General features: G+C 48.6%; 10 protein-coding genes across 10 annotated transcripts; 3 read left to right on the forward strand and 7 right to left on the reverse strand.

Annotated features, from left to right (window-relative positions):
* Positions 1-337: 337 nt before the first annotated feature.
* BC939DRAFT_437362 (uncharacterized protein) lies at positions 338-1,537 on the reverse strand. Its single transcript, XM_051553690.1, has 2 exons — positions 804-1,537; positions 338-688 (listed from the first exon to the last, which is right to left on the reverse strand). The coding sequence occupies exons 1-2, from the start codon at positions 1,495-1,497 to the stop codon at positions 402-404; spliced, it is 981 nt and encodes a 326-aa protein (XP_051417024.1). The 5' UTR covers positions 1,498-1,537; the 3' UTR covers positions 338-401.
* A 1,243-nt stretch (positions 1,538-2,780) lies between these two features.
* BC939DRAFT_437369 (uncharacterized protein) lies at positions 2,781-4,550 on the forward strand. The gene is made up of 2 exons (XM_051553691.1): positions 2,781-2,932; positions 3,751-4,550. Exons 1-2 carry the CDS (start codon positions 2,915-2,917, stop codon positions 4,414-4,416), a joined length of 684 nt encoding a protein of 227 aa, XP_051417025.1. The 5' UTR covers positions 2,781-2,914; the 3' UTR covers positions 4,417-4,550.
* Positions 4,551-5,069: 519 nt separating this feature from the next.
* Positions 5,070-7,613, reverse strand: BC939DRAFT_437371 (cytosolic Fe-S cluster assembly factor NARFL-like protein). The gene is made up of 6 exons (XM_051553692.1): positions 7,429-7,613; positions 7,161-7,270; positions 6,956-7,049; positions 6,408-6,837; positions 6,184-6,307; positions 5,070-6,085 (listed from the first exon to the last, which is right to left on the reverse strand). The coding sequence occupies exons 1-6, from the start codon at positions 7,531-7,533 to the stop codon at positions 5,287-5,289; spliced, it is 1,662 nt and encodes a 553-aa protein (XP_051417026.1). The 5' UTR covers positions 7,534-7,613; the 3' UTR covers positions 5,070-5,286.
* A 76-nt stretch (positions 7,614-7,689) lies between these two features.
* Positions 7,690-8,895, reverse strand: BC939DRAFT_188649 (uncharacterized protein). The gene is made up of 3 exons (XM_051550508.1): positions 8,565-8,895; positions 8,263-8,450; positions 7,690-8,169 (listed from the first exon to the last, which is right to left on the reverse strand). The coding sequence occupies exons 1-3, from the start codon at positions 8,776-8,778 to the stop codon at positions 7,846-7,848; spliced, it is 726 nt and encodes a 241-aa protein (XP_051417027.1). The 5' UTR covers positions 8,779-8,895; the 3' UTR covers positions 7,690-7,845.
* A 748-nt stretch (positions 8,896-9,643) lies between these two features.
* Positions 9,644-10,437, forward strand: BC939DRAFT_390154 (cysteine dioxygenase type I; the record flags this gene model as incomplete). Its single annotated transcript, XM_051551902.1, has 2 exons — positions 9,644-9,873; positions 10,047-10,437. Coding segments are annotated over 2 exons (621 nt in total), but the record flags the coding sequence as incomplete, so codon positions are not given.
* Positions 10,438-10,627: 190 nt separating this feature from the next.
* Positions 10,628-11,370, reverse strand: BC939DRAFT_188705 (uncharacterized protein). Its single transcript, XM_051550509.1, has 2 exons — positions 11,057-11,370; positions 10,628-10,863 (listed from the first exon to the last, which is right to left on the reverse strand). The coding sequence occupies exons 1-2, from the start codon at positions 11,278-11,280 to the stop codon at positions 10,764-10,766; spliced, it is 324 nt and encodes a 107-aa protein (XP_051417029.1). The 5' UTR covers positions 11,281-11,370; the 3' UTR covers positions 10,628-10,763.
* A 753-nt stretch (positions 11,371-12,123) lies between these two features.
* On the reverse strand, positions 12,124-14,216 carry BC939DRAFT_437379 (DIL domain-containing protein). The gene is made up of 2 exons (XM_051553693.1): positions 13,674-14,216; positions 12,124-13,589 (listed from the first exon to the last, which is right to left on the reverse strand). The coding sequence occupies exons 1-2, from the start codon at positions 13,875-13,877 to the stop codon at positions 12,372-12,374; spliced, it is 1,422 nt and encodes a 473-aa protein (XP_051417030.1). The 5' UTR covers positions 13,878-14,216; the 3' UTR covers positions 12,124-12,371.
* On the reverse strand, positions 13,778-16,049 carry BC939DRAFT_189366 (uncharacterized protein). Its single transcript, XM_051550513.1, has 3 exons — positions 15,593-16,049; positions 14,209-15,279; positions 13,778-13,925 (listed from the first exon to the last, which is right to left on the reverse strand). The coding sequence occupies exons 1-3, from the start codon at positions 15,973-15,975 to the stop codon at positions 13,829-13,831; spliced, it is 1,551 nt and encodes a 516-aa protein (XP_051417031.1). The 5' UTR covers positions 15,976-16,049; the 3' UTR covers positions 13,778-13,828.
* A 638-nt stretch (positions 16,050-16,687) lies between these two features.
* On the forward strand, positions 16,688-18,707 carry BC939DRAFT_437384 (chalcone-flavanone isomerase-domain-containing protein). Its single transcript, XM_051553694.1, has 5 exons — positions 16,688-16,963; positions 17,154-17,268; positions 17,695-18,068; positions 18,208-18,324; positions 18,422-18,707. Exons 1-5 carry the CDS (start codon positions 16,814-16,816, stop codon positions 18,557-18,559), a joined length of 894 nt encoding a protein of 297 aa, XP_051417032.1. The 5' UTR covers positions 16,688-16,813; the 3' UTR covers positions 18,560-18,707.
* Positions 18,708-20,417, reverse strand: BC939DRAFT_437386 (uncharacterized protein). The gene has a single exon (XM_051553695.1). The coding sequence runs from the start codon at positions 20,306-20,308 to the stop codon at positions 18,806-18,808; it is 1,503 nt and encodes a 500-aa protein (XP_051417033.1). The 5' UTR covers positions 20,309-20,417; the 3' UTR covers positions 18,708-18,805.
* Positions 20,418-20,436: the final 19 nt, after the last annotated feature.

A 20,436-nucleotide genomic window follows, 5' to 3' on the forward strand; every position in this document is an offset into this window, starting at 1 on the left:
GTCTCCGTGTCCTGCACGAGCACATACATTGCGACCCCACCGTTATTGGTACAATTTTGTCCGCACGCCCCACGTTCCTCAAGCGGACATAAGCAAAGGTCATCTCAACAAGATTTGTCTGAAACGGTGGAAACTCACTCCTCTGAGCCCACCCTCCACCGTTCCCACCAGGGGTAAAAAAAAAAAGTGAGCTAATGCACGTAAAAAAGGGCCGAAAAGTCTTTTCGCATCCAATCCCCGGTAATATGTCAATTTCCGATGTTGTGCTAGTAAAGGCTACCTACTGAAGCACGCTCTTTTCTTCTCATTATTACATATGCACTTTTTTTTTTTTTTACTTTAATCAATAGTTTATTAGAATAGTGGTGGACTTTACAAGTTGGTTGGATGCAAGTATCTATTTAGAAGGCGGCGACAATACCGATGGCACCGGCGACGACCGTGGCCATGATCTCCCAGGAGATGTACGAATGGGCAGCAGCGCTGGGCTTGTTGGTGGGAGAGGTAACAGCACCGGTACTGGTAGATCCACTGCTAGGAGCAGACACGGTGGGGGAACCAGTAGCAGTAGCTGAGACAGTGCCGGACACGGTAGGGAGGGAGGTGCTATTGGGAAGTGGGCAAACGCTACCGTCCTTCATGCTGTAATCACCAGGAATAAGATTCCAGCAGCCTTTATCGGACTTGTCTGTTGATAGGGCAGATGGGTTTAAAAAAAATATGTTAGCTGAATTCAGGGGGAGGGGGACGGAGTAGAAAAGGTTGAATGAGTGTACCAATGCAAACAATCCATGATCACCTACTGGTAATGCAATCGCGTTCGGTATCATCTTTGGTTCCTTTGCAGCACCGGATGCAGTAAGTATTGGATGATGGCTCGAGCAACGAGACAAACTTGTTATACCCAATACAGCTATAACGCCATCCATGTGAATCCATCTGACCACCGTCATCCGTCGCATTCAGACCCCAGACGGCTCCGTTCATGCATCCCGTAATCTGAACCCATCCAGAACCAGCGGTGCCGCTCTCATTACGGCCTGTGGACAGGTGTGAGGAAAGGATGAGGCCCTCGGGCATGGCTGGATTATTAACGCTTGATTCCTCCTGCTTCAGGGGGTTGGTGGTACCCTTGCCGAAACAGTAGGAGGTCGCACAGGCCTCATCGGGGGCAACGTTCTGGGAACCCTTGGGCGAGAGCATCGTGCAGAAGTTGTTTTCGTCCGTGATCGAGGTCCAGTTGTTGCGTGTTGCGGGAACAACGCAGTTGCTGGGCTCCTCAAGGGCCAGAGCTGGGGCTGCGATGGCAGCGACAAGGAAGAGGGCAGTGTTCCAATGCATTATTGCTATGTGTGTGTGTGTGTGTAAGTGTGAGTGTGAGTGTGATGTATTTGTGAGTGGAGAGAAAAGAGAGGTAGCGGATGAGGATGAGGCAGAGAAATACGGAAACGAGATAGGAAGAGGAGTGGGGGGGGGAGGAGCGTTTTCTACCGACATATTTATACTCAAGAAGAGGACCAGGGAACTAGCTCCATCTCAAACATCCTCATCATCCAGGGGCGAAACTAGGTAATTTTTTTTTTTTTTTTGTATTCAATCGATGAATACACAAAAAAGGGAAGAACTTCACCCATACGTCGGACTCCGAGTCCTTCCCTTCTAGCCGCCTGATTTGTTTTACACTATTCGTCAACGACTAAATTAAAATTAGATTGCAACTTCCCTTTTTTATTTTGTTGGCGGGTTTAAACTCCAATGTACTGTTCATGTACTTTTTTTGTCCGCTGGTAGGTCGTTGGCTGTCGGCAATCATGATGAGAAGATATGACATGATGCCCTAATTTGTTTTACTTCTTTGCGCTATCGCTCTGCGCCAAGGTGCTAGTAAACAATGTGCTTATGCACTCTTTTTCGTGCCCTGCATCGATCAGGCACCTCGGCCCAGGTGATAGTCTACACCAGACTTATGAGGTGTATTCCGTACCCAGCGTGCGTGCAGCAGGACCGGCCTCGAGTGGGCCCATCTTCCCCCCCCAACAGCCGTTATCCGAGAGTAGTAGAAGGGGGAGGGGATCAAATGATTTCTCACCTCAGCTGAGCGGTCTCGCTCGCACTCCGGTTCTTATGAACAAAGAATGTAATCATGGAATGAAAAGGGAACGACATAGGACCCTGTGTCGACAAAAATAAAGTCCATGCAGGATATGCACAGGCATTCAAACTGCCCATGCATGATTCATGGCGATGCAAAAAAAAAAAAAAATAAGAAACAGATCCACTTCCATCGAGCATAGCCGCTAGGACAAAATAAATAGGACGAGGGCGCTGAACGGGTACCTGACGGTTCCAGAACCTCTTTTATGCGATGTTTCTTGTTCTATCCAAACGACTAAGCATCTACATCGAACGGTCGTCTCCCACTACGCATAGTACCATCATAATAATCAAACGCAGTATCGTCACACAATGCTTTCTTGTCATTGCAATGTGAAGCTTTCTCTCACAAACAATGGTATGTTGAATGGATCCAACATAGAGTCTATTGAGAGTTGGGAGATGATAATCTTTCAGTGGAATTTCAACTATGTCTATCTCGTAAACGGGCTCTCTAAAGTTCTCTACCTGGTAAAAGCAGGCCAGGCGGCACGAGCGTCGATAAATGACGATCCAAGTCAGTGAGCACATTTTTTTCAGAGTTTCGCACCCTCGATCGGACATGGACCTTGGGACCTAGATCTCAAGCCTTTCCGGGTAACTCTGTCCATCTCCTTCGTCTTTTTTTTTTTTTTTTTTTTTTTTTTTTTTTTCGTTCATGGACCCTTCATCCCAAAAATAGCAACGCAAGATCTTCCTTGTTCAATAGACCAGACAAAAGAATCCTTGCGCACAGGAAGGAGTCCGAAAATGAACATGAATGACAAGGACATTGCAGGTTAGCGAAGCAACATTTGGTTCTCCATCATCTCCAAAAAAAAAACAAAAATAGGGGGGTCATGCATACACGCATACATACACAAGGGCATCGGGATCGCAAGGTCGATATCTATGACGAGAGGTATCCGCTAAATATATCCTTTCTTGGCGCGCTGGTAGTTCGTTGCGCCATTAATCCTTTCGCCGAGGCTGTAGACCACACATACTTGTCGCGCATGATAAGTAGTCTAGAGCAGGTCAGCAGATGAGGGAGTTGCAAAAAGGTGCAAAGCAGACATGGGCTTTTTTTTCTATTTTTCTTTCTACTCCGGACAAAAGGAATCGGGGAACGGATCATTTTTCTCGAACAAAGTTGGAACGGACCGTTTTATTTTGCCCAAACATGGTACAAGGGGAGTGCGGGTCCGCTTTCTATTTCCAAAGGACCGGCCCATACCAGGGTCCAGGGGGGTGCAGGTTTGGTCCACGAGGAGACATTCTTCCGCTTTTGGGAAGCTTGCTGTTGCATCGCCCGAACAAATGAGCTGTGAGCTCCAAAGAAGAATTCACCTTTGACCATGGTACCATCCTTTCGTACTGCACAGTACTACATGACCTTTTATAGTCCTTCGTGGACGAAAAACACCCTCAAATTTGCCACACTCACCACCTAGTCTGTTAGAGTCGAAGAGTAAAAGGCTGAAGAGGCAGGGTCCATAGGAGAGCTACCAAGGGTTTCGTCGAAAACGCAGTTTGATGAGGAAACGTACAGCCACTCCTCATCGCTATCCTCCTCCTCATCGCTATCCTCCTCCTCTTCCCCATTGTCATCCTCAGTCTCCCCATTCGAACAAGCCTCGTACGCTGGTGATACTTGGCACAGCTCTCTCCTTACAGGATGCCGACCATGTGTACTCCGCTGTTGGCAAACTCACCAACTTCACAAAAATAACGGATTTCCCCCGGTTCGATGAAGATGATGTGAACAAGGTGCTCTCGGATCTGGTCGACATGTCGGGCTGTGATATCCCGTCTGCCAAGTGTCGCAAGCTATCAGGACGAGCCCGCTTTTCCATTAATATCGTCAACCGCCTCGTCGCTACCGGCTTTATCCAGGACTCCAAACAAGCTACTCTGGATAACGCCATTAACTACACGATTGAGCATGTGATGAGTGGGCTTCGGAATGGGATACACACTATTCTCGAGAGCGACAAAACAGGCGAGGCAGCTCGGCTTCTCTGTCGAATGGTCTTGGCCTATCATCTCCAAGATGTCAAAATATCGTTCTCGAGCCACCAGCAGTCCGACTTTGTGGACAAGGCCTTGTGCAGACTACGACCACATCCTGACGGCATTCACTTGATCATGGACGAGCCAATGGTGGTTGAGGCGGTGCAGGAGGAGCTAAAGGCTTCGGATAAGGATCCCGAGTTCTCGGAGTACCTGGATCAATTTTTTTTCATAGTTAAATTAATCAATAAGGAAAGGATGCATGAATGAAAGAGTAGCCCATGCTAGTATTCCATTTCAGATCGTAGTCGATGCCCATGGTCCATGAACAGAGGGCGAACAGAATACTTCCCAATCTACCCTCACGCGGACAATATCATAATACGCAGAAGTATTGAACAGGCATCTAGTCAACGCGCCGCATGTGCCTTCAGAATACGATATCGTTAAATGATGTGTCAAAGCTATCGAGTATCTGGAGATCAACACAAACGAATATCAACATCGATATGCAGTGCCCTCTCTCTATGGGCTTTAAACAGCTCTGTTTCCGTGCCAGCACACTCCTTATGGCCCATGTTCTCGAGACCCAGTCTCAATCTCCCCATGAGATTCGTGTGTCCTCAGATCGACCAAGATGTTGAGCTCGCAATGAAAAAAAAAAAAAAAAAAAAAAAAAAAAGAAAGAAAGAAAAAAGAAACAACATGAATACCTCGACAAGATTCGCTGTACTTGGGCTACGCGTCTCTAATTGCTAGAAAGTACCTTCAGAAGCGACGTGTAAAAGTGTCGAGATGGGAGGCCAATGCTGTCCTTCCTGGAGCCTGACCGCGAAGGGGTGTGCTGAACAATGAAAAAAAAAAAAAAGAATAAAACTCAGGGGGGTATTAGAGTGAAACAGGGTGATCTGCCAACCAATGACCGCACGATCAACGGTCGCGTTGGCCTAAGATGACCCGGCTCATGGGTACTGTGCATGTCAGGGACGGGCCCTTGAAAAGTAGATGACAGCCCAAACACAGCATTCCGAAACACTTCTTCATCTATGAATGTCAATCAGCTTTTATTATTGGCTTGGTCTATGATGAATGGTAAAATACGTAAAATACATGTATAGCGAGAACACAAAAAAGATCAAACTACCACTTGACAGCCAAGGGATTAACAAGATTCTGTTCGACCGCATGGTACCCTGTCCGAAGCTGCTGCTTGGCCTTAGACGTACCGACGCCCCCAAGCCATTCCACATAAAGCTGCCCCAACAGAGGGTTCTCTTCTGGTTTCCTGGCCAGAACGCCATTGCGGTATTGCTGATCGACCTGCACAATCCAGTCCTTCAACGGAACAGTTGCATAATTGTCTCCATGAGGCTTCAGCTGCCCACCGCCATTGATACATCCTGATGGACATGCCATGACCTCCACAAAATGGTACGGCGATTTGCCAGTCTTGACCTTACGGACCAGATTCTGAATGTTTCTGAATCCATAGGCTGCCGCAAACTTGAGCAGTACCTCACCCGTCCCAGGTATCTCAAGAGTTACCTCTCTGAAATCCGCGTTCCTCACAGTCTTGACCTCCACACCCACGCCACTGTCGACATCGATGCCGTTAACTCCAAACAGCTCCCGTGCGGCGAACTGCATCACGTACTCGAGGAATCCTCCTGAGGCATTTCCACTGGCACCAATCAATACCTGATCCACGCCTGTGGTAGGATCTTTGATCACAGAGTTGTAGCCGATATCCAGGCTCATTTCTCCAAAGGCACCCATGTCCGTCTGTCCTTGCTCTGCAAACATTTTTTCAACCTCTGTTGAGGTAATCACGCAGTCGACATCACGAGTCTTGTAGAGATCAGAGTAGAAATCTGAGCGGGACGCCTCCAGTTTTTTGTCGTAGCAGGGCATCACGCAGACATGGTATATCTGATCAGGTCTGAAGAAAATGATAAATAACCAAGAATGAGTAAACAACCTTCACGACAAAGACATCTATCAATATTTTGAATGCCGATGGCTCCTGCTGGTACATACTTCAATCCGAGCTGTGATCCGAAATGGTCCTTCACCATGGAGCCCATGATCTGTTGAGGAGATTTAGTTTCGCTGATGTATGGAAGCATGTATCCATGTGTCTTTTCTGCATAACAAATCCAACCTACGGAAGAGATCAAATCACCGCATTGTCAGTGCTCGATTCAGCACATTCACTGTCTTTCAAAATCCGAGTGATAAAATATGGCAGTAGCGTGGCATACCTGGACAGGCAGACGCAAGCATGGGTATAGCGCTCTCTGTTTCCACTGCCACGGCTGGCTCATCTGCTGCTCCTGCTGCTCCGCGCTTCACAATCCTCTTTCTTGGCGCTTTAGTGGTGGCTGCTGGCTCCTGAGTATCAACATCCATGCCGCCCCCTGATGGAGCAGATCCGTCCATGTTTGGTGCCTTGATAACGCCCTTCTCGATTGCCTTTTTGTACCTCTCCACAAATTCCCGCCCAGTTTCAAGCAAGGAGAGGTCTCTGGAGAATGAGGTGTCAAAGACCGAATGCACACCCAGGTTTTTGAAGAACCAGGTCAGTTTCCGAGCGACCTGCAGTGGGGTTTGGTTGTATTTGGCCGCAAACGAGGCTCGTGTCTGCGGAGAAATGGAGATGACAACCGTACGATGTGTGCTTGGGTCGTTTGTCTGTAAAAACATTTTCGGGTTGTACAAAAGGAAATTCGGGGAAATGTTAGATACCGGTGGATCTCGGGCGTAGCCATTGATACCCATTTCCAAGAGTCATCCCTGTCGTTCTCCGTACCTCAACGGCGATCTTATTCTGCTTCAGGATACTATACAATTCTTCCTGCGACTGTAATGTCACCAAAACACTCTCTGCCGAGGTAATGCATCCACTAAAGTTGTAAATAACGCACATGAAGGATTAGTCAATGAAGCTTTTGTGCTCTCCAAGGTGATCAATCCCTGCTTTAGCAGATCAAGCGAGTACATCAGCAACAGCGTACCTGCAGGCGAGACAGTCGTTCAGGCTGATAGTGGCTGTTTCCAGCTTGGTCTCTGAGCCATCTTGCGAAACCTCGTAGTAAGATCCACTGTTGTCAACCTTGATTGATCCCTATAGTTCAAATGGCATTTGGGTTGATTAGTCATAACTATAAAATAAGGCGGACAAGGTGGCCATAGATAGCAAACGTAAAAAAAACAGCCGTCGTCAATGATACTGCTGCGCATACGAGGGAGAGCTGAAGAAAAGAGCAAGAGCCGTTGGCGCACCTGAGTGTCCGAGGTCTTGGCGACCTCGACTGGCTTGATGCATGCCTGCGAGGGTGAAATGAAATCGTTCAGGTCTGAAAGGGTCAATGCTCCGGAGAAAGCCATTGTTTCGAATTGTATTTGTTGTAGAGAGTGAAAAGTTGAGGGAGAATGACAGAATCGAAGAAGGAGAAGAAGAAGAAGAAGAAGAGGAAGGAAGGAATGAAAGAAACGGAGCTGAGGTTGATGCCAGAGTGCGATGCAGTTCCCCCGCACTTTGAAACCGTTTTTCTCGGAGAGTGGCTTGATTCGGACCGAAATCAAAGTGGGTCACCACTTTTGAGTTTCCTGGAGATCCAGGGCAAAGCACAAGATCTCTGTACTTTGCTGTCGACACACATCTCGCTGCGCTGGATAACATGAATGACCTCTCTTTCTTTATTTCAATGTAGACGCTGTTGTTACTGTTGTTGATGATGGTGATGTCCGGGGTGCTGTGCTCTCCTCATCCTGCTCCAGCCTCCGCAATTCTCGCTCCAGACGTCCCAGAATGTTGCTATCATCTTCATGGTCCAAGTCCTTCTCCTCTAATCCTAATGCTGCATCTGACGCTGATGATGGCCCTTCTGTGGACGGTCCAGATCCAGATCTAGATCCAGAAGGGTTTCCAAATACTGATCGATCTGCACCGACGACGGCATCCACAAACTTGGTCTTTTGCTTCGGAAACAGCTCTCGCATCTTTGACGAAAACTCGGGTATCTACAATTGCAGAATTAATAAAAAGTCAGCGTGGGGCCCGTAACAACAGCAATACAAATGGCCGTTGACATAGAGCGAGGTAAGACGCCATACCGTTTCAACATCCAACGCCCACCGGGTGGCCCCTACGACTAGCACCGCTCCCGAAAGACACATCGTCGTTGCAATTGCAAATGCTTTTACCCCAAGCATCCTTCCTTCCTTCAAAAGCGCCTCGGCTTTCTTGAGGTCGCTTAGTGATTGAAGGCCCGGATTCACAGGTGCTCCTACCGCTACTCGATCTATTTTAAAACATCAAAATGGTTGATATAGGTTGTGAGTTGATACCGTCCTTCGTATAAATGTTCCAATGCATGTCTTCTTTGCTACGAGAAGGTTGCGGAACAGGCACATACTAATGCCCTTGCGTCTCTCCTGTCGACCCTGATACCAAAGTGATCCAAAGATGCCAGTCAGGAAGGCGGCTCCTGAGGCGACCAAAAGCCCATTGGTGAACTGGGTGCTGGGTGGATTAGATTCCATTAGCTTCGAGCCTCCTGAGCCTGCTGGCGCCGCTGCCCCCTGATTCGGCTTGAGGCCGTTTTTACTTGATGCTGTATTCGTTGCCATGCTTGTTTCATGTGTGTGATTCAGATTCAGCGGTTGATCGGGATCTATGCGGTGCTACAGTCAGGTGATCGGTAGCGATTTTTTTTTATGGATCTGGCGTTAGTCCTTCATTTCACTCCTTTGGATCGAAAATAACCTTGCCGAAATACTCCTGGCCATGAGTACCTTTGAAGGGCTAGTTTCATTGCCTTTCCCTCTACATGTTTCTGTGCGCCCTTTAATGCTATTTCAGCTCTCATCATTTGGCGTAAAGGTGATGATGACTATAATTATTGTATGCTGTTACCTGCGCTAAAGAACTAAAGAAATAAAGACGCGCGATTCCTTCTGGTTTTTCCCATGGGACTTTAAAAGAATGGTTGACTCAATTGAACAGCTTTCTTTATTGGGTTGCTGCATAGAAAGTCTTTTGGACTGATGACTGACTGTTGCGTGGTTGGTTGAATTGTCCTTTCATGCATGAGGTCCACTTACCTTCGCTTCCCCTCCTAATACGGCACAGTTCCATGGGGCCTCCTCATTGCCAAACGATATAAAAGATCTGTCGCGGCTCCACCTCCTGCACTCCTCTTCCATTCCCCTGCTGCAATACTCTTCTACCCAACAAAAACCAATTGACACTGGATTCATTCCTCCCACCCCTAACCTTGACCTCATCTCACCCCATCTCACTTCAAACTCATCTTGTACTCATTCTGCATCAACTCATTACACAATGACCTTCCTCAACACCTGCTCCACCATGTCTTGTACTAGTCCCCTGCTGGCTCCTCTTATGAGTCCTGCCCTGTCCAAGAGTGATAATGTTACCGTCGATACTCCTGTGAGTGCCCTCCAGAAGGATCCTGTGCCTGTTCCCACTGACCTCGACGACCTCGTCCGTCTCCTGCACATCGAATTGGGCGCCAATGGCCTTGATAGCGATGGCGTCGATGTTGAGCGAGTCCAGAAGCTGATGGCCAACTACACCTCGAACAAGAACGATTGGGCCAAGTATGCCCTCTTTGATAAGGGTCGCTACACCCGCAACCTCGTCGACGACGGCAATGGCAAGTTCAACCTGATGATCCTCGCCTGGCCAGAGACTATCGGAAGGTAAATCATTAAGAGAATATCAAACCATCCCACGGCATCGTACATGGTCATACCATGTGTTTGCTCATAACAAAGAAAAAAAAAGCTCTCAGCATTCCGACCCAAACTAACATATGCACTCTCCTACTGCATGTGTCCATTTATTTGTGTCCACGTCCCCTTGACTCATCCAGTGCCATCCATGATCATTCTGGTTCCCACTGCCTGATGAAGATCCTTGATGGCGAACTCAAGGAAACGCTCTATCACTGGCCCGAGAAAGTTATCAACGAGTCCGATAATGCCGATTCTGGTGTTGGTAGTGACCACAGCGACGATGAAGGCAAGGCCAAGGCTATGGCCATGAACGTCAAGAAGGAGACATTCCTCGAGCGTGACACTGTTGCGTATATGCATGACAAGTTGGGTCTCCATGCCGTTGCCAACCCACTCAAGACCCAGGGTTCGGTCTCGCTGCACCTCTACACCCCTCCGTATGAGACCTGCAAGACCTTCAATGAACGCTCCTCTAAAGCCCGCTCCTCTGGAAAATGTGTCTTCTACTCTTCAAAAGGCCAAAAGATCGAATCCTGTCCATCTGCAGAGTATTTGAAATGCTCCCTGACAAACACTCAATAGGGTGCTCCCTGTTGTCATAATTGCGCCGGCTCTGCACTGTTTTCTTTTCTCTGTGTTTGTTGACGGGTCGGGTGTGGGAATTGTGGATAATTGTAGGGCTGGGGTTGAGGGATCCGCGACCACGTACACACGTACTGCGTACCAAAAAAAAAGCCCAAGTCAATGTGTCAGCTGAGCTTCGTGTGTTTCCTTGATCTCCCCTGCAGATTTTCCTGTAATTCCAGACTGGACTATCTCTTCCTGTGGGTCTTTTCTGTTCTCTGCTCACTTCTCTACGCCCATTTTTTGCAAACTCTTTTCGTATACCAATGAGAGTGTACATCCTGTTCACTTTTTTCTTCCTCTCCCCTATCCAGTCTTGCCATCCCTCCTCTAATATAGATAAACATTAGCTAATAAACGCAAGTTGTGTTACCCCAGTCCATATTCCAAAGAAAACTGTAAATCTCTGTGTGTCCAGACGCCATACGTGATGTGGATTGAGTGAGGTGAGATATTGCACGTGAGGAAGGAAATAAAAATCGATAAATCCGTGCATAGTTAGACCAGCCAATATCCGACTTGCCTCGCTGGCAAGCCTGCGATGAGTATCCAGTATCCACTGAAGGTAAAATCGTAATTGCGTGTCCAAAGATGAATTGGTGATTTGGATAAGATGTGGAGACGTTGAGTGAGTGTATATCTTGATATGAAAAGAAAGAGGAGTGTATTGAAGGTGAAGGTCTTTAACCAGCGTGAAGTGAAGCATAAAGTATAAAGTAAAAGGAAGGGAACGATATCAGACAACATGGTCGGTTATGTTGCATGGCCGAAGAAGATGGAGAGAGGATGAGAGTGAATGAAAAGTGGAAGAGGGGGAAGGATGCATTCAAAAGAGAGAGGTAAAAGAAGTGTCAAACACCCTGGATACAGTAGCATATGGTCGCGATTCGTAGATCTTTGTCGCGATCACGCCATCGACGCTCCTATTGGCTGAATAATTCCAACACTGGGAACTTTAATTTTTGCAACAAAATGGGCAAGTGCTCATTTGGCCAATCGAAAGCCGCGCACAGTCCAATTCTAACCGGCGACTCCGCGTTGAGCAAGGAAAGGATTCGATGCTGATGATAGTCTGTTACTACTATCGCAAGTTGGTATCAATCATCAAAAAGGACTCCAGCTAGCGATTTCAATGGCAGCATAAGGATATGATATAATGTGAATACTTGTATGAAGCAATAAGTGGATGTTTGTTTCTGCATGTGGGTTGAAATTGGTGGTACGAGCTGCTGTTTTCTTTGACTTTTCTGATGAAGTACCAGACGATATGCAAAACGTATCCTTGTTGCACGCCAAGTCCATCTCTAGCCGATATACCCCGATAAAATGGAGGGACGGCACTGACGGCTGGTAATGAAAATGAATGGCGAACCGATGTGTATTCTTGTTTTGAAAGGGGATTTCGAAGCACTAGCGTCTATGTGAGATGGTTGGAGGGGAGGGAAGGGCGTGTATTTAGTTTGTCTTCTGGTGTGAATCGAGACGAGAATAGACGAGAAATGTTTTTTTGCGCCCCAAGGATGCCACTGGACATCAAGGGACGGCAAAAGTGATGAATAATGGAGTGCAGCGTGTATTTTGCTATGGATAGTGCTGAGGATACAGCTGACGGGGGCATCTTCAAACTCTCATTATATGAGCTGTTGCTTTACTGCATCATCCACCAATCTGTACCGCAAGTTTCACGATGACCAAACCACATTATTAACAAGTTGACAGTAAATCACGTAGTATTTAATGGACAATGTGAGAGGAGTTGTTGCTGTTGAAACGATATGACAAACGCTGGTATACATGTACAATGATATATTCACAAGACGAACGGCATCTTTTTTTTCTCAAAAATAAGTTTTGCTGTCCAGGAGAGACATGACATCCTCCGGGATCTGCGGGACAAATACCCTCTCGATACCTCCATCGCGGGCCGCAAGATTCTTCGGCATCAAGAAATGGTTCCAAATCTTGCTGTTCATCGTCAAGGACATTTGGTCCGCATCTTCCTCGTCCCGCTCAGTATTACTGTCACCACTACGCGATCCTGACCTTGTCCTCCTCGCCTTGTCCATTCGATTCTCCTCCGCCTCAAAAATCGAAGCCGCGCGGGAGCCCGATATCTGGCTGCTGGCTCTTCTGGACGACGACTCCGATCCAGAGGATGCAGCCTCTGCTTCCTGTCGCCGGACCTTCTCCGTATCTGCAACGACTTGTAGCACATATTTGGTGACTTCAGCAGGCAGTCTCTGCTCCTTAACCTCGTAGCGGTACGCACTCACAACATGCTTGACCTGTGCTGGATTCAACAACTCGACCTTTTTTCGTGTCTCGATCCAGGTCGTCAAATCGCTCTGCTGCGAAAGCACTTGTAACAACTGCAATAGCTGAACCAAAGCTGCGAGTTGATCGGTGAGTCGGGAGGGCAACTGGTTGTTACGAAGCCAATCTTCCAGGATAGAGAGGTTCAGTCGGGTCTGAAGAGCCTTGCTGCGCGACAGGAACTTTCGGTTCTCGACCATAAGGTTGAAGACCTCACAGGAGATGTAATATAAGAGCTGCGCGATTACATAATAGATGATCTCTGGATGGACATCGTAAATCTGCATCACAAACAGCAACGAGGACATCATCGTGGTCACTGTTCTCGGCGTAATGCTTCTCTGTGTTGGCGAAGATGGCCGCTGGGCCTGTAGAGATGTCCGTCTCAATGATTCCGTAGACCGCGATTGAGAAGAGGGTACGGGTGGTGCACTGGCTCGCTTGTTCGTCCTGCCGCCGCTTCCAATACCTCTCCAGAAGTTGAACGCCCAGACGGACTGAAACCTGACTTCATCCAAACCCATGATGGTGTCGTGCTCGAGCATAGCGGGCTCTAGTATCTGCTCCATTCGTCGTTCTGCATCCTGAATAATCGTATGCACCATGTCCTGCAACAGCATTTCCAATTTCTCCTGATACGCTTCCGATGTATGACGCAGCCCGGCATCCTTGCGAAGGAAATGAATAAAGGAGCTCGTATTCGATATCCAGTATGCGGTCAATGCCATATCATCCGGTTTGATCTAGAAGGACAGTATTATTCAAGAAACGTTCAGTCCGTTGTTTCTTAAACCTTGCCTGGTTATTGTCCTCGTTCGGCATCCCACCTTGGTGACAGAACGGATGGCAGTAACAGTCGCCTCAAGCAGCTCCTCCAGTAGTTCAGGTGTACTGAAGTTGTGTGCGAATCTCGCGGACAGAAAGAGCACATAGGCTGGGATAGGCTTGTATGATCTTGATCGTGCAGGTTCAATGGTGGTGATCACGGTTTCGATGATGTGCGGGATGTCCCTGCTCGAAAACACGAACATCTGGTCCGGAAGGCACAGCTCCCAGTTGAACTCGTTGTCGTCATCCGCCTAAAAGAAATAAATTGGGATACCAATGTTAAAAGCGGGTTAGAAAATAAACTAACGACAACAATGGAGCGGTTTTTTTTCTCGGCTAGAAAGGAGTGTCGTCAACTTGATAGATCGCTTGAGGATTAGAGCAAAGGGGATAATTGCCTCGTTTGGTCGTTAAACCTCGCGCCTGACTATCTCTCGTTATGTCTTCTCTCACATTATTCCCAAACCAACGACAACGCATGCACATGCACATCCCCATTGAATGTACGTCCTGAAGACATGCAATTTTTTTTACGTTAAGACAACATGCACGATGCGCACCTGATCAGACAGGAACCTGTCGTTTTCCGTCATATCGTCGACCAGATTTTGGCTGGAACCCATGTTCAATCGATGCTGACGCTCGTCCTCGGTCATGATCTCTTGGTAAAATTGATCCTGATTCATCAGCGCAGCGTTCGCTCGCATGAAAGGACTCTTACTCGCAAAGTTGGAGCGAGTGGTGGTCGGTTCCCGAAAGATCTGGGCAATCTTGGTTGTGTCATTAGGATCATGTCTCAAAAAATCCGCAACCGTACGTCCCTTGACTGTCTGCGCCGAAGGCGAGGCACCATGGTCGAGCAGCAAACGAACAATGTCCTCGTGCTTGTTGTTCGTAGCCCAAACGAGGGCAGTCCATCCAAACTTGTCGCGAGCATCGACCTGGGCACCCGCATCCAACAGCATGAATACGACTGCCGTCTGTCCAAAGCATGCTGCATAGATCAATGGGGTTGATCCGTCCTCTTCATGTGTGTTAATATCGACCCAATCCCGAAAGTTGTCGAGGATTTCGATGATCCTGCTTATATCTCCATTGGATGCCGCTCTTGCAAACAGCGTTGATATCTTGCTCTTCTTTTCCTTGTCAGAAATCGCTCTTTCCACGATCGTCCCTGGCTCGTCGAGCTGTTCGCGATCGAATGTGAAGGAGCGCTGCAAATGTGGTGAGCCTGGAATGGATTGTAGGACCTCCACGGTTTGCTTGACGCCCAGGTGTTCAACGTCGCGGCATGGTCGGTTGGCGGCACTCTCAGGAGGCCTTGTTGGGGCCTGCATGGTGGAACGTACAGGCATCAGCTCGTTCGCATTGAAGGCGGCGTCTCCCTCTCCCTCCTGGCTGCTGTAGCAATCTTGGTTCTTGTCATAGCTCTGACTAAACCGATTCCTTGCGGTCAGCCCAGCCCATTTTGGACATGAATCCCCTCTCTCTATTGGCTCGTATTCGGTGATATCGGTTAAGAGAGAGTCCGTTCCAGAGAGACTGCATCGATGGAAGTCTGAAAGGACGTCTTCATCCATGGTGGAAGTCGAGAGGTGTGAGAGCCTGTGCAATTGAGGGTTGGGCGCAGCCATATCATTCGTGGTGAAGGGATTCATCGACCGTTATGTCTAACGAGTCGAAGGAGCCGCAATGAAATTAGCTGTGGTGGATGGGGGGGGGGGGGGAGAGGGGGGAGGGGGGAGGGGGGAGGTTGAAGGGGTTGAAAGAGTGAAGAAAGAAGAAGAGTTGGATCTGTAAGCTACCACGAATAAGGAGAGCTGAATGAGAATGAGGAGAAATGAAGCTGGGAATCACACAGAAAGGCGATGAGTCAGTGGAGTGGCAGGGCAAGAGAGTAGAAAGGGCGAAGGCTCACAGGAATGGCTGGCTGGAGGTGTTCCGTGCCTCGTTTGCCTTCGTTTGTCTGCAACGTTGCGAGATAGAACAACAACACGCTAGAAACAGGAAAAAGCGGTACTCTGCTTCCGAGTTAGACAGGGGTGTACAGACGGGACACAAGGGGGGAGGAGTACGTGAGGGAAGATCAAGGAGATGCAGGATGGGAAGTGTGGAAAAGAGCAAGAGGTATGGATAGACGGGATAATATCCTCCTCTCCGGTTGACTCTTTGAGAAACTCTTTTGAGAAAGGGGTTGTCTGTATGTAGGGTAAAGATGACGATGAGGTATCGGAGAGGTGAGAATGTGGCGATAGAAGATTGACTGGGGGATTGCCTGCAGCCATCATCCCAACAATTCATGCACAGGATTGGTGTAGATGGGGAGTACCGCAGCGAAGTACAGTGCAAGGCACAACGTCCGCTATGCAAAATGGTACTTCAGCAATGCTTCTCTGCCTTCTTTCTAATCTTTATCAACAAACAAAAGCAAGTAGCAGAGAGCATGACGGCAACGCAGATGCGACAACAACATAAGCATGCTCTATCTATCTGAGATGCCAATCGACAAGCCAACTATTCATTCAGGTCTCAAGCATGTCCGGGAATCAAAGTGAAGCACGGAGGTATCATTCCAATAGAGTCAATGGGGATACGAGATGCGGCACGAGAAGACCAGGATTTTACGGACCGGACTTGCAAACGGGTCAAAAGATTCCTTCTCATCTTGGACTTATTTTTTTCTCTTGAAGACCCAGCCGTTTAGTGCTGAATAAAGAACATAGCATCATCCACGGTGCTGCTGTGTTGCATTTACCACTCATTACAGACCTCCATAACCAGCAGCAATAAACACGAAACACGAAAAAAACACGAAAGCATGGAACGCGCCTGAAACACGACGCGTCGACGCCACCAAACATATATACTACTTGGTTATCGCGATAGAGTCCTTTGGGTTCTGGCACCCGAAACAGGGCCAGTACTTGCCCTGTACTAAATGATGTGACTGTGAACCTTGGGAACAATTGAGACCTGCAATAAAACTAGAGCGCGGACCACTCAAGCTGATCGCCATCTCTTCTTTTCTCCCACACGCCTTCTCCATCACCGAACCTTTTACTCTTCAGCAGAAAGGACACTCTCGACCTCAAGTAACGAAACCAAGAAAAAAAATCGAGCAGTAACTTCACCATAAACCATGTCTGCAGCAACAAGAATCACCAGGGTGCGCGCGCTTCTTGCGCACCAGCCGACGCGTACAACCTTCAACCCCGTCTCCATGCGCGCCCCTATCCACCACCATCTCGGTCGCGCCGCTGCCGTCACCACGGCTCGTGCCCATGCTCAGGTATGTGTTCAGCTCTGGGAACCCTACTAGAACCTCACTCTCAATTGCTTCATTAACAAGCTGTATACACAGCATCAGCTGTGCTGGGCGGCACCATTCGTGGAGATGTCTTTACAGCTAATTACCGAGAAATTCAAATGTTTACCCTGCAAAGCTATCTTTTTACTGATCATTTTGATCTTTCTAATAGGATCAATGGAGACCATGGTTGATTGCCAGTGTAGCGACCGCTGGAGTCGTTTCCTGGCAACTCGGACACTCGCACGTTGAGGCCGAGAGCCCTACTAAACTTAACACCGTCATCGGTAAGTCATTACATATTCTTTTTAAAGCTTAGTCGATCTTCACACCATTGAAGGCTATTAAAAAAAGAAAAGTGATTTCGGCATGTCATCATCGCTCTCGCCCACCTTTTATTTTGAAGATCTGAGGATTTAATGTCCCTGCGCTTTCCTCTTTTTGGAACTTCTGGCGTCTTGTTTTATCGTTGCCCTGGAGTCTACCTGTTAAACGGCTGTATCCACACATGTGCTTTCTACCAATTGGGCAATTGTCCGTCTCCTTCGGATATTCGCCATTCGGTGTTGTGGTTGCACCTTTCAATTAGGTGCTAATATTTTTTCCACCCCTGGAATCCCGGTTCCCAAAAATGTCTATCCTACAATGACTTCATACCCTCATCATTCACCTCGTTTCTCTATCTTTTATACTGGGCGCTTTCTCTCCCTTAGACCCGGATTCCAAGTCCGAGTTCCCTCTGTACATCCGCTCCGAGGACGGATCTCCAGCTCGCTTGCTCGGTCTGGGTGTGCGCAAGATCACCTTCTTGAAGGTCCAGGTCTACACTGTGGGACTTTACGCCAAGGAATCGGATCTCGATGACCACAACAGCCGATTCCGTGCTCTGCCGGAGGTCCAAAAATTCCAGCGCACGGATCACATGAGCGCCGATACGGCTTTCAGGGCCATGGTCCAGACTCCAATCGAGTTGATCCTGAGAATCGCGCCCGTCAAGAACACCAATGGCCCGCATCTTCGTGATGGATTCACGAAGAGTTTGATGCAGGCTGTTAAGGAACAAAAGCTGAGCGAGCCCGATAATGAGGTAAATGACGCTAGGCGTCTCCTGTCAATGTGGTGTGAATGTACTGCGGAGAGAACGCTTTCCATATCTGATAAGAGGGAAATAACAACTAACCGAGGACATTCTCTGTATCGATCAATTACCTACTACGTCTAAATAGGAGGCTATGGAGGGTATCATGGAATTCAAGAACTTGTTCCCCAAGGGCAAGATCAACACAAACCAGGCCCTGGTCTTCCGCAAGTCGCCCGACGGCTCCATGAAGGTGCAATTGGATGTAAGCAAAGAAAACCTCACATATTACAACTGTCTATCTCGAACAGATATCATCATTCTACAACTGAAATCTAATCATGATTCCTACACCGCATTAGAACGAGGACCTCGGAACCATTCGCAACCGCTGGGTAATCGAGAACTTCTTCCTCGGCTACCTCCAGAGCGACAACCCTATCAGCGAGAAGGCCCGCGACAGCATTGCAGAGGGGATCCAGAACCTCTTGCTTCAGTAAAAACAGGACGCCAGTCGTAACCACCAGACAAACTGGAGTGAACCATGTTGTTAGAATCATCAACCTCACCACCCTTACTTTCGGGAACCACCACATGTACAGATGGTTGTAACTGTAATCACACACTCAGTAAAATATCAAAGAGCATTCGTGTTACTATTCTATCATGTCTATGGTTTCTATTTGTCTATGGAGTTTTCTTGAGTAAATTATATAGTTTTTGGATATAGTACTTTCCTACGCACCCTAGGAGCCATCGAGATGCATACGCCCGCGCCGGGGTAACGACAGCGATGCGACCATAGCTTCATTGTTCGTCAATTTGTGCATCAACTTGTGCAGCGACGTCCAACTTGCTGTCTTACTCGCACTCACTCCCCCAGCACCGATATTTCCTACAGGACTCTTCGGACCCCTGGGGCTCGTCGGCGGCGTCGTCAGTGGCAACGAGAACGGGGTTGCAGGCACGGATTTCGATGGAATCCATTGGTCCACGAAATCGATGCTGCTAGCTGCGCGCGGAGGAGGCGCGTGGGGCATAAATGGAGAGATCGGCGCGGACTTTTGGATATTGAAATCATACCGCGCAGCAGCACTCTGCGAGCGAGGGAGGGTCGAGACCTTGGGGAACATGGAAGTTAGTGTCTTCAGGGCTGCAGCGGCATCTGGATGGTCGGTAGCGGGATTTTTGATGTCTGCGTCTGTGTCTGTACTTGTGTCTATGTCGGAGACGATGTCCGAGACTGCCATGATGAGGATTGAGCTAGGAGGGCTCAGCTTTGGACATGGCATCTTGATAGGCATATCGTCCTCGGCAGTGGGAAGCGATGACGACTCTACTGGCGAAGACAAAGTGGCGAGCTCATCCTTCTCTTCTACGGAGGCGCTATCCACAATGGACACGATAGAATCGTCAGATACAGCCTTAGTCTTCTCCAAGCATGCTGGAACTGATGCTGGAGCTGAAGCAGTCGCGCACGACTTTTCGATAGACGCCTGCACGACATCCCTGAACCTTTGCGACGTAAAGCTGAACCGGAACGGCTCCCTTCTCGAGTTCGGCTCCTGCTGCGGCACACCCTGCTCCTCCTGTCCTTCTTGATCCTTCGCGCTCCAAATCGAACTCTTCGCCACTACATCCACACCCATCAGCTTCTGCTCCTCCGTCTGTGCCTCTGTCGTCCATTCTTCCAATGTCTGTTTCTTCATCGTTGGCACTGGTTGAGTCACACTCCTCTCCACTATAGGTCTCAATATCTCCAGTGCCGGTGCCGGTGCCGGCGCCGTTGCAGGTGGGTTCCAGCTCTTGATCCGGAACGTCGGTGACCGATAACTCGGATCCAGGATTTCCTGCGGGATTGCAAACGTCGCCCCGTTCTGCGGCGTCGTGGACGCCCTCACAGGTTTTAATCGCCCCATCCGGCCGCTGTTGCAGCTATTCGGTCGTGTCGCCGGCGGGGTGAAAGTGACTAGAGCCGGGTTCGGAAATGGTTGGATATCATGATCATTTGTGGAATCCGAGTGGCTCAAAGTCCTGGTTCGAGGCTGGTATTTCTCTATGGAGCCACGGTTTGCATACAGGGGTGGTGAAAAGGATTGGCGATGGTGATTTTGGTGGGGATCTACAATCGTGGGGCTCACCGTCCAAGGGTGAAGAGACGGCTGGTGCATCGGCACTGGAGCACGCATCGGCGACGGCAATGGAGACGCCGTAAATCGCCACGACCCTGAACTTGCCCCTCCAGACATATCCTGTAACTGCTGTGCTTGTTGTTGCTGTTGCTGTTGCTGTTGCTGCTGCTGCTGCTGCTGCCAGGTGCTATAACACACCGAGGGCGACAAATTTGAACACGTCGACGACGAAGAACTCTGCCGAC

Source organism: Gamsiella multidivaricata, assembly GCF_025024155.1.
Source record: "Gamsiella multidivaricata strain RSA 2152 chromosome Unknown BC939scaffold_4, whole genome shotgun sequence".
NCBI classification, from domain to species: Eukaryota; Fungi; Mortierellomycota; class Mortierellomycetes; order Mortierellales; family Mortierellaceae; genus Gamsiella; species Gamsiella multidivaricata.

Excerpts from the sequence above, each read along its gene's own strand:
- BC939DRAFT_437371 (XM_051553692.1), bottom strand. The coding sequence starts at position 7,533 with ATGGCTTTCTCCGGAGCATTGACCCTTTCAGACCTGAACGATTTCATT. Across the intron at positions 7,050-7,160 it reads AACGACTGTCTCGCCTGCAG|TGGATGCATTACCTCGGCAG; the intron begins GTACGCTGTTGC and ends TTACAACTTTAG. Across the intron at positions 6,308-6,407 it reads GCTTGCGTCTGCCTGTCCAG|GTTGGATTTGTTATGCAGAA; the intron begins GTATGCCACGCT and ends TCTCTTCCGTAG.
- BC939DRAFT_188649 (XM_051550508.1), bottom strand. The coding sequence starts at position 8,778 with ATGGCAACGAATACAGCATCAAGTAAAAACGGCCTCAAGCCGAATCAG. Across the intron at positions 8,451-8,564 it reads GGAGAGACGCAAGGGCATTA|ATCGAGTAGCGGTAGGAGCA; the intron begins GTATGTGCCTGT and ends GTTTTAAAATAG. Across the intron at positions 8,170-8,262 it reads GGGCGTTGGATGTTGAAACG|ATACCCGAGTTTTCGTCAAA; the intron begins GTATGGCGTCTT and ends CTGCAATTGTAG.
- BC939DRAFT_437362 (XM_051553690.1), bottom strand. The coding sequence starts at position 1,497 with ATGTCGGTAGAAAACGCTCCTCCCCCCCCCACTCCTCTTCCTATCTCG. Across the intron at positions 689-803 it reads CGAACGCGATTGCATTACCA|ACAAGTCCGATAAAGGCTGC; the intron begins GTAGGTGATCAT and ends CCCTATCAACAG.
- BC939DRAFT_437379 (XM_051553693.1), bottom strand. The coding sequence starts at position 13,877 with ATGTTCGTGTTTTCGAGCAGGGACATCCCGCACATCATCGAAACCGTG. Across the intron at positions 13,590-13,673 it reads CCATCCGTTCTGTCACCAAG|ATCAAACCGGATGATATGGC; the intron begins GTGGGATGCCGA and ends CTGTCCTTCTAG.
- BC939DRAFT_437386 (XM_051553695.1), bottom strand. The coding sequence starts at position 20,308 with ATGTCTGGAGGGGCAAGTTCAGGGTCGTGGCGATTTACGGCGTCTCCA.
- BC939DRAFT_188705 (XM_051550509.1), bottom strand. The coding sequence starts at position 11,280 with ATGTTGTCTGATATCGTTCCCTTCCTTTTACTTTATACTTTATGCTTC. Across the intron at positions 10,864-11,056 it reads ATCGCAGGCTTGCCAGCGAG|AGGAGGGATGGCAAGACTGG; the intron begins GCAAGTCGGATA and ends TATCTATATTAG.
- BC939DRAFT_189366 (XM_051550513.1), bottom strand. The coding sequence starts at position 15,975 with ATGAATTGTTGGGATGATGGCTGCAGGCAATCCCCCAGTCAATCTTCT. Across the intron at positions 15,280-15,592 it reads ACCTCCAGCCAGCCATTCCT|GCTCTCACACCTCTCGACTT; the intron begins GTGAGCCTTCGC and ends TCAATTGCACAG. Across the intron at positions 13,926-14,208 it reads ATCGTGCATGTTGTCTTAAC|GCGGATGACGACAACGAGTT; the intron begins GTAAAAAAAATT and ends TATTTCTTTTAG.
- BC939DRAFT_437384 (XM_051553694.1), top strand. The coding sequence starts at position 16,814 with ATGTCTGCAGCAACAAGAATCACCAGGGTGCGCGCGCTTCTTGCGCAC. Across the intron at positions 17,269-17,694 it reads TAAACTTAACACCGTCATCG|ACCCGGATTCCAAGTCCGAG; the intron begins GTAAGTCATTAC and ends TCTCTCCCTTAG. Across the intron at positions 18,069-18,207 it reads TGAGCGAGCCCGATAATGAG|GAGGCTATGGAGGGTATCAT; the intron begins GTAAATGACGCT and ends ACGTCTAAATAG.